This window comes from Seriola lalandi, unplaced genomic scaffold, assembly GCF_002814215.2.
Source record: "Seriola lalandi dorsalis isolate HSWRI2012SDOR001 ecotype SW California unplaced genomic scaffold, Sedor1 jcf7180002054683, whole genome shotgun sequence".
Lineage (NCBI taxonomy): Eukaryota > Metazoa > Chordata > Actinopteri > Carangiformes > Carangidae > Seriola > Seriola lalandi.
In genome coordinates, this window is record NW_019525236.1 from 274244 (window position 1) to 284935 (window position 10692).

Here is a 10692-nt window from a genome sequence, read left to right on the forward strand (position 1 = left end):
AGGTCCCCGTGTTTGTTCTTACAGACGAGCAGCAACTGTACACTGGCATCACTCGCCGCTCCAGACGACAGCGCTCTGCTCTGCAGCATCAGGGATCGATAAGATCTGGGGTTCACTTCAGTTCGCTTCGTCGTGAATATGTGAAAATGTGGCGGCGTGAGTCGGAGCTAAAGAAGAGAGCTGCAGACATGGCAGACATGGCAGCCCCCCCCCCAACCGGCCTGCACAACATGGAGGCCGTTAATCACAGCCACAGTGAGGATTTAAGAGCACGCTCAGTGCAGACAGGTCTACGCGTTCTCATCACTATGCTCTAAATGACACTAACAGCACGAAGCTCTGAGTGCGGCTCCGTGTCGTCGGGTCAGGGCGTGCCTCGGCTCTGATGCGGCGCTCTGCAGGCGCTCTGCTGTAAACAGGTACAGGCTGTGTAAATCTGAGACTGAGAGGCTCTTCCAGCACGAGAGCATTCCTCGGCGGTCACTCACCGACCTGTCTGCCGCTCGCTGGCTGCCGCCTCTCTGCCTGTCTGTCTCTCCGCCTGTCTGTCTCTCCGCCTGCGGGGCCGCACATCCACCTGCTTCCTCTACGCCCACCTCTGTATCTGTCACTACCTGAGGATTTATCTGTCTGCGCAGCCTGGATCTGCTTCTCTTTACAGCATCTGGCATCTTTTTACTTTTCCTCCTACCTGTTTCTCTGCCTGACTTTAATCTGAGGTCTTTTGTTTCTAAATCTACTTCATTTATTTATTTAACAGAGACGATGCAATTTAAATGATCTCCAGCACAGTTACAGCTCAGCTCTGACACAGCTTGACGGCGGTTACGCCATCACACGTTACACGCTCATGAAAAAGCACAAACTAGGATGAATTTGCAGATTCAGCTGATTTCACTGATTGTTTCTCCCTCTCCATCTCCATCCCTTCGTTCTCTTGTCTCCCTCGTTCGCGAGCGGCCGGCGTCGTCACAACAGACAGTCACAGACATGTCGCGCAGTTTGTCAGAGTCGTTGATCCGAAGCGTCTCGCGAGTCAGTGCCAAGATCTTCAGAGTAAAACTGAGGAGCAAGAACTGAAGAGCCAGTTTCTAAAAGGCAGCAACTGATCCTTCGATTATATATTCTTTGCATTTCCATCCTGCAACTTACGTTCTGTTTCGGTCTCTATGCTCTCATCATCATCATAATCATCATCATCATCATCATCAAAAAGCTCTAACAAACCCACAGTCCTCTTCCTGGCCAGCGTCACACAGCGAGTCAGAGAGCAGCTGCCGGAGGTCGTGAAGAGTTTAGCAGCTAAAGAGTGAGACAATCTCCTGAGGAGCCGGTGGAGACCGAACACCGAGCTAAAAGAGAGAGAGGGGACACCGAGAGACACGACTCTGAATGAACCATGAAGTCTCTGGATGTAAAGGGTGACGTTACATTGTGAGAATGTTGTGAGCTGCGATTTGTTTTGATAAAAGTAAAAAGCGTCACATTGTTGTGCATTGTTAGCGTCATTAGCATCATTAGCATCATGATGCTACAGATCAGATTCTCCAGACGTGAAGGAAACAAGTTTGTTTGGTACGAGACGAACAAAAATCACATCTTCGCCATTTTTATATTGTTTTGAAGTGAAAATGAAGAAAAGACCTTTTCGACTGAAACCGCTCCATCTGCCAAAACAATCACACGATTAATGAATATGAATTGTTTTTGGATATCGAGCTGATTGGAAAAAAAAACAAAACATTTTCTCATTTGTCTGGAGAAACCCGTCTCTGACATTTCTACCTTCACCCTGACACAGAGAATATGAGGGAAGATGACACGGACGCTGTTGTTTCTACTGCTCGTCACTTTGATCATGTGATTTTTAAACGCTGAACTGATTCCCATCGACTTTCACTGCAGATTAAACCGACGTGTGACACGTTCCCTTCGCTTCAGTGTCTCTCACTCTTTCCATTTGTCTGCTGGAGTCACACTACAGTGTGAAAGCATGTAAGTGGACCTCTGTCTGTGTGTGTGTGTGTGTGTGTGTGTGTGTGTGCGTGTGTGTGTGTGTGTGCGTGTGTGTGTGTGTGTGTGTGTGGGGCAGCTCAGTGTTGGAAGGCGTTACTCACGAGGCATGATGCCTTGGTCTGCCAGCTGCTCTCGTGTCCTCCTCTGCTGAAGTCTTAACTGTAGGACTGAGGGTGGGAGGAGGGAGGAGGGTGAGGTAGATGGAGGAGAGGGGTGAGAAAGAGGGGGGGACAGGTGAGAGAGAGAGAGAGAGAGATGAGGACAGACAGGTGAGGGACAGAGAAAAAGCAGGAAGAGAGACTGAGAATTCAAGCCACTTTAAATGTTTCATTTTTCTAACTTCATCAGTCTGACATGAAAACACTGCTCACATGTTCTGTATGTACTGTAGGTATCTACATGCACACACACACACACACACACACACACACACACACACAGAAAACAGAAAAACAACACTGCTGGCTCACAAATATTTCTGTGAGCAGGATGTAGGGAATGATAAACACGGCTCCTGGCTTTTAAACAGATCTGCTCTGCAGTGTGTGGTCTGCAGCATGTGTGTGTGTGTGTGCGTGTGTGTGTGTGTGTAGGTGGGAGTGTGGGGTCGTAAACACAGAGCCTCCCCCATGTCTGTGGATCCTTTTCTTTCTTGTCCTCTCTTTGTCTGCGTGGTTTTCCTCCCTCGTCTTATCTGCAGGTCTCAGTATGAAATGTTCCTCCTTCTCCTCCAGCCTCTAATTACTCTCTGCTAGTCTTCCCGCCTGTTAATTGTCTCAGGTGGTTCGTGTTCATGCAGCTGTGGCCACATCATCAGCATCTTACGAATTTCCTCAAACCCCTTCCAGCTCTGATGTGACGGCTCTGGTGCCACATCACAGCGCTCTGACGGGGCAGCACCTCAGTTCTGTAACAGCAGCCCCTTCCCTTCATTATGACATCTGCTTCAGTTTACAGGTGGGTGGGGGTGGGGGGTGGGGGCTGAACACACGACCACAACATGAACCACACAGGAACAAACGCACTCGCGTCAGTCTCTGCAAAGGGACGATGAGGTGTAAGTGTTAGCGTTAGCTTCGGCTAATTGTGCTGAGCCTGAAGTCGAGAGACGCTCCTCCCTGCTCTGCACTTTGTTTACGGCAGCTGCCACGTGATTGTGACACTACGGAGGCGTCATTCAATCAAACGAGATAATTACCTCAGAAATCTGAAATAATTATCTCGTTAATTCAGAAAAACAAGATTTTTCTTTTAAATGCTCCGTTATTCTGAATTAACGAGATAATTACCTAATTAATTACATTTTTTTGAGGATTTTTTTAAATCTCAGAAATCTGAGATAATTACGTTGTTCATTCTTAGTGAAAGTGTTCACACTTCACACTTCTGTATCCGACAGTTAAACAGCCCACGCTGACCGGCCTCACAGGCACTTTGCAGATTTATTCTCCTCTGGCATGAAAAGAGCAAAGATGACGAAGCAGCGGAACGGTTAGTGTGAGTTAATCCTGCAGAGCTTTTTGATTTGAATTCAACTCTGAAACTTTATCAATAATCTGTTTCTGCTGAGAAGCCTGAGTGCGAGCCGAGAGCCGGCCTCACTGATGTTCCAGGACGAGGACCTGAGCCAAGCTGTGTGATCTCAGACCACTGACCACACCACACTCCGCTGTTTCACTTCCTTGACAACAAATGACACACAAACCTGCGGCCACATTTACACGTTTCCAGATTTATGGTGTAAATAAATGATCGTTCGACTGGCGCTGGTGAAGCGCCGATAATTACACGAGCCAGTGCAGCGATATTCTGATTTACTGCCTCAAACACTCACCGCCACCACACCAGGCTAACAATAACACCACGCTGTTACACTCGCACTCCAGCCACTCGCTTGCATTTGTTCCATGAGTCCTCCTGAACCTTCCCCAGCAGGAATGTGTTTGCGACAGATGTATGAGCGCCGCTGTACAACTTCTAATAAACAGCTTTTACTACATGAAGTATTGGGTTTATTTTAGTCTCATACGTCTGCATAAAGTGAAAATCCACCTTAAAACAGAACCCACGTCTTCCTATTACTCCTGCGGTCCGGGACGGTTAGAGGCAGATTTATGAAGGTGAGGCCGAGCCAGTGTGCAGGTGAGCCAACGCTCCACCACACACACACACACACACACACACACAGCTGCTCTGACACTGACTGATGGAGCACGCTCAGATAGCAAGGTGATGCAGATCTGTGCAAAAACACAGGTAAGAGCTTTTTTTTATCTGCTGCCAGAGTGAATTCACCGACAGTGGAAGATGTCCAGCTTTTACCTCTCATCTTATTTATTATTATCATCCGTCAGAAATATTATCAGAGCTGCTGTGATTACTGGAGAAACACTGGTCTGGTCTCACAAGATGTTTAATTGGTTAAAGAATTAATACGACGAGCACAACAACAACAACAACAACAACAACAACAACAACTGTGCTGTCAGTGAAGGGAAGTGAAGACACATCTCAAACACTGGCTGAAGTCAAACCAGATCTGCCGTCACCTGGAACTTACCTGCCTGACAACAGATGTAAACTAGAATAAAATAGACAGAACGCTTTTATTTGTCATTGCACAGCTACGCAAAGAAGTTTCATGCATCTGCGTAGTGGCACAAGAGTTCAAGATAAAACAAAACAAACACACAATAAATAATTAAATAGCTTAAATAACATACACATGAATTATAAAAACAAATAATAAATAGTCTGTAACGTTTGTAACAGAGTTCAGTTCTTTGATGACACTAAAAACTGTTCCAGAGGGCAGCAGAGCGTTAGCATTGTTGCTACAATACAACATGTTTACATTGTTTATTTTGTAGTGATGTTTATTAACATCAAATAAACAAATAACATCAAATAAACAAACAAACAAATACATAAACAAAACATAATAGGACAGATAAAAGTTCATTTTAGTTCATTTGAACACAAGCCTCTGGCCTGCTGTTCTGTTCGTTAGCAACAAGCTAACGTGACGAAGCTAACGTCTCAGTGAAGTAAATGCGTTTTAGATTAGATAACAGCTTTCACTTCATGAACGCTCCCTGACGTATCTGAGATAATTTGGTGTCAGGACAGTTTTTTCTCTGAGCTAATTGTTGTTAGCTTCAACCACAGACGGGACGCAGAGATACGGAGCTCCTGCAGGTGGAGGCCTGGGTGTGGAGCTGATACTGAACAGGTGTTTAGACAAACCAGGTGGCGGACAGCTAGCTGCAGGGCTGCTATTGTTTAATGTTATATCTGCCGCCTCTGTCGGACTGTTATGTAACGGCAGTGAGCTCGAGAGCACGGGCCCTTTGAGCTGTTAATCAAATCGGCATGAGAACGAGTCAGTTAAAACAAACACACACACACACACACACACACACACACACACACACACACACAGACCATTCAGCAGTCCACAGGGAACACTTAAGTGAGATCTTTATCTTTCCTTTTAGCGTCACCCATGCAGCAGCAGCAGTTCCCATGGCTTTGATAATGCAGCTCGAGCGTGGTGCAAAAAGGAAAAGGAGCTGGTTTTCACAGGACCCTGAATGCAACTGGAGGTGCTGCAGCTTAAAGAAAACTGTAAATCCTGAAGCAGCAGATGTAAAACTACCTGTAAATCTCTCGGAGCGAAGTTTTACTTCTCTTACGCACAACATCTTAAATTCACCGACGACGTGTCGGTTGTGGCTTGTAGCTGAACCCCTCCAACTGTAACAAGGTGAACTTTATCTCCACATCTGTGCCACATTAAAGAGCCAGAGCTCATCAGTTAGATCAACACACAACCTGAGGCACCTTGGTGAAAAACGCCCCCCTGTTGCTTTTGAACGCAGCACTCTCTCATGTTTCCCCTCCCGGAGCACCGGGGGTCATTTCCCACCCAGCCGATCTGCTCTAAACAACTGAGAGGAAAAGCATCATTTACCCTGCCATTTCTGGAACGCAATTACTGCAAACTGCAGGTCAAGAGCCGAGCTGAAGCCTCTCAGGCCGCGAGTCTGTGCGTTCACAGCGACGGGAAGGTTTCAGAGGCGAGCGTCTACACAAGCTTTAACAGAGGAGAGAGAGAGAGAGAGAGAGAGAGAGAAGAATCTGAGCTCTGCTGCCACCATCAGTTACATTTTCCTCAGGGAGGTGGCAGTGTTGGTCAGACTACACACACTGTGGAGGAACAGCACAAACACACACATGCTCAGGCTCAGGCAGGACCTTCAAAATAAAAGCGATCCAAGAGGAGCCGAATGTCTTGGATTCTCTGGACTTGGTTGTAGACACTTGAAGACCTCTCATCCAAGAGCCTCTTGGATGAGAGGTCTTCAAGTGTCTACAACCGAGTCCAGCTGCCTCTGGATTCTGGTCTTCCTGGAGAACCGGGACCTGGACGACTGAGCATCTTCACGTGAAGATGGACGGACACAAAGCTCCAACAGCTGCTGTGTGTTAAGTCGAGTTTAAATCAGTCCTGTAGTCCGTGCCCTTCCTCCTTTGACATGATATGCTAAGGTGCGCACACACGCACACACACACACACACACACACACACACACACACACACACACACATACACAAGCACCATCAGCTTCCACTTCAGCCACATTAAGATAACCTGTGACCCCTCTCCAGTCTCTAATCTGCACTTTATCAGCGAGCTCAGAGCCACAGAGCGAGGACGCTTCGCCGCTGGCTTCCCTCAGCAGCAGCAGCATCAGCACGCAACAAGTGCGCTAACCTGCCCGAGACATCACCCTCACATGGCGTGGTGTTTTTCACGAGGAGGTGGATGAACATCAAAGAACACGCCCAGCCGTGAATCCATCATTAGGGCTCGGTACCCGGGAGGATCTCTTGAGTTATCTCCGTCCTCCCTTTGGCATTCCTGGTGTCGTCACACGCCCCGCAGTATATTACACACACCTGTCACTTTGCTGGAGTTACTGAAGACCACAGCACAACACAACTCATCCGTGGAGACAGATCAATGACATAACGAACACAGGATTGCCTGTTAAATGCCAAAGTGTTGGCAGACAAAGTGTTTGCGCGGCTCTTCGCGGGGATAAACACAGCTGCACACGGGAGCCGGAGAGTTCATACACAGATTCACAAGAGACGTAAACAGAGAGGGCATCGATTTCACTCACCTGATCTAAACTTGCTTCGTATCAGTATGGAGTGCTCAGAGCCCAGAAGAGTCATAATGCTTACAGTACAGTTCCAGTGTTCAAAAGTCGCAAAATAAAGTCACACGAGCTGAAGAAGTGGCGTTCACTGCGACCCCCCCGGCCGCCTCTGGACCCCAGGCTGAGATGAGATGGAGTGGACGGAGCCTGCCTCATCAACAGCTCGAGGAGAAAACCGGTGTGAGGCAAAAACATAACACACACACTCTGTCTTCTCTCCTGTTGTGTGTCAGTGTGCAGCAGCTGCAGCCTTCAGCTCTCCGTGTGCTGCCTCCTCGGCTCTGCTCTCTCTCCCCCAGGGGCTGATGTGGGAGTGTATGAGTCTTCGGGGCGGTGAAGCTTTGGTCCCATCTAGCTGAGAGCTCTGAGCAGGGCCAGGGACAGCACACAGGGATATGCCCTGATCGGGGAGGGGCTAATCGGCCAGGGTTTCCTCTAAGCCACGCCTGCCCGAGCCTGGAGGCTGGACGGGGCTCGGTTGATGACTTCTTCCTCCCCCCCCTGCCACCAGTATAAATATATCTGCCTATCAGCCCTGCTGACTGTCATTAGACAGCAGAGAGGGGGAGTCAGATAGGGGGGGAGAAAAATCAAGATAGAGACACAGAGACTGATAGAGGAGCAGCAGTGCAGCCAGGAGGGAAACACTGGGATGGCAACAAGTTTCACTTCTGGTCTTGTTGAGGCAGATGAACAATAATATGAATATGAATACTGAACGTCTGACATGATATTATACAAAATATCTCTCGATCTAAATCAGCAAAACCCTCGAACTTTGGTTTTTATTTGGGGATATTTCTTCATTTAAAGCTGCAACTGACAACGTCCCTTTATATAAACAATAAATGTGAAATTAGCTTTAGTGTTTAATGCTTCCCTGTTTCCAGCAGCAGCTGGTGTGTTGGTGAAAAAGTTAGCAACTAGCTAGTGAACATACTGGATTTAAATTTAGAGAGTCAGATATTTCCTTCCAAACCACAGCAGAAACATGTAGCAATAAAGGCTAACAGCTAGCTCTGTGCTAATGTTGCCCCTTGTAAGCCACAACAACTTAAAGGTCCATATAGTATAAAGGTATGTCCAATACAAAAGCCACAACACAAATGAATGGCAAATGGTTTTTGTATTTATGTTGTGGTTTTTGTATTTGTGTTGTGGCTTTTGTATTTATTTTGTGGTTTTTGTATTTGTGTTGTGGTTTTTGTATTTGTATTGTGGTTTTTGTATTTGTGTTGTGGGTTTTGTATTTATCTTGTGGCTTTTGTATTTGTGTTGTGGTTTTTGTATTTGTATTGTGGTTTTTGTATTTGTGTTGTGGGTTTTGTATTTATCTTGTGGCTTTTGTATTTGTGTTGTGGTTTTTGTATTTGTATTGTGGTTTTTGTATTTGTGTTGTGGGTTTTGTATTTATCTTGTGGCTTTTGTATTTGTGTTGTGGTTTTTGTATTTGTGTTGTGGTTTTTGTATTTGTGTTGTGGTTTTTGTATTTGTGTTCTGGCTTTTGTATTTGTTTACCCGTCTGGGCAACCCAAGGCTTTATCTCAAAACTGTTATTTGGCTTATGAGATATGGTACATGGGAAGTTTTGTACTTTCCTTTTATGCTTAATTTCTTATATAACTAGTTTGTATTATAATAAATTTTTTTTCATATCCATTTTTTCCTTCTCTATATTTAGATGTGATACCAAGGAAGCAAATTCAAACAGACAAAATATTTATCTAAACAAACATGATACAAGAGATACTGAGAGGAACGATTACTTACTGTAAAACTGTGTTAAACTTGGATTTGAGGAGAAATCATTCATCAAATACCACAGGCCTTTAAAGTAACCCAAACTTGGACATAAAGACTGGGATAATGTATTTTAAGAAAACTTAATGTGTCTGGACATTTATTCGTGTTTATATAGAAACATATTTGCTGCCCTGAGTTTAGAAACATCATTCCGTGTTAACCTCTGTCAGCCAGCTGCACTCTTTACATCCATTCATCAATGTACAGCACTATAAAGCATCACTTGAGCCCAGTCAGTCATCCAGCAGCTGAGAAGCAGGAGGTTTATCTTTTGTGCAGCATGAGAGCAGATTCTCCAGCATGTATTCAACAAGGCTTCCCTTCCTCCGGCTCCCACATACCAGCCCAAAAACATTTGTCAGTGTTGAACTCAGCTCTGTGCCCACTGTCCTCTGAGGACGCGGTCAGCCAACTGCTGAGCCTCCTGGACGTCCGTCAACACCGGACGTCAGCTGAACACATTAAGGATTTCTCTGCAGTTGTTTAAACCCGGACGTGATCTGAGCGTAACATGGAAAGTGACAGAAAGCGTGAGGCTAAAATAATCAAAATCCAACACAGGAAAACGAAGTGAGAACGTCATGTATGTGTCCTTGTTTTTTGGGACACAGCAGGTGTTAAAGGACGACTGTCTCACTGAGCCCAGATTAAAGGGGTCAGTGGTTACTGCTGAGAACATGGACAGGCTAAACAGTGAGACAGAGGACGTGTCCCGGGACAGGTCTGGATTCATGTCAAAGGGCGACTCAAGAAAACCTTATTTTAGGATATTTTATCTTATTTCTAAAAATACTAACAAACACAATTTGCATTTGATTATTAAACTTGTTTCAGGGTAAGTGGTCTGAATGTTAATGTTGTTCTATGTCTGCCTAACGTGTGGAAATGCTAACACATTAGCCATGCTAACTTTATAAGGTGATAATGTGTTCCTGCCAAAAATCAATTAATGCAGCTTTAAAGAATCAGTCCAATGTTGACAAAAACCAAACTCCAAGTTCAATTCGTCACTGATTCAAAATATATAGATATATTTTTATCTGCTAGTAATAAGAAAATTACAGAAGCCCTGAAGGATTTTCTTTTCATCTGTGAAAACAGCTGATTCTTATTTTGTTTCTGGTCAGGAAGTGTTTGTTTTTGTAATACTCATTCAGGCCACAAGAGGCAGAAGTGCACCAGTAGCCCAGTCTGTATCGGACTAAAAGCATTAATGTTTCCTTTTAATTTCTACATGCAATCTAAAAACAACCTACATATAATGTGTGTTAGCAAGTTAATTAGTGCCACGGGTGCTCAGCTCCGAGGGACTCCTCTACAGCTAGAATAGCTAAGTAATATATACATCAAAACGTGCGTCTTGATCCCGAAAGAGGTGCTATGACTTTTGGTTTTAAAATTCCAATTTTTCCCAAAGTTACTCCCAAAAAACTGGGAATAAATAATGCATTAGAAATGCATTGGAATTTTCTTTAAAAACCCACAAATTTCACCTTTTTGCTGAGTCACCCAGCTCTCTCATACCTGCACGTAGAAATGTGATTCAAACTATAAAACGGAGGAAAACTTCTGCTCTCAAAAAGACAGGAACTGTTTTTACATAACATGTAAACTTTTCAAACTGTGAGCACTCAAAGGAGGAGTG

General features: G+C 45.1%; 1 protein-coding gene across 5 annotated transcripts in view; it reads right to left on the reverse strand.

The window, feature by feature from the left end:
• myocd (myocardin) overlaps nt 1-10692 on the reverse strand; it is a 109354-nt gene that overhangs the window by 23835 nt on the left and 74827 nt on the right. For 3 of the 5 annotated variants that reach the window (XM_087178329.1, XM_087178327.1, XM_087178330.1), the window contains one exon: nt 2118-2183. In XM_087178329.1, the coding sequence (XP_087034455.1) occupies nt 2118-2183 (66 nt within the window). Of the gene's footprint in view, nt 1-2117; nt 2184-7205; nt 7598-10692 lie in introns of those variants that run through there. The other 2 variants (XM_087178326.1, XM_087178328.1) reach the window with 2 other exon arrangements.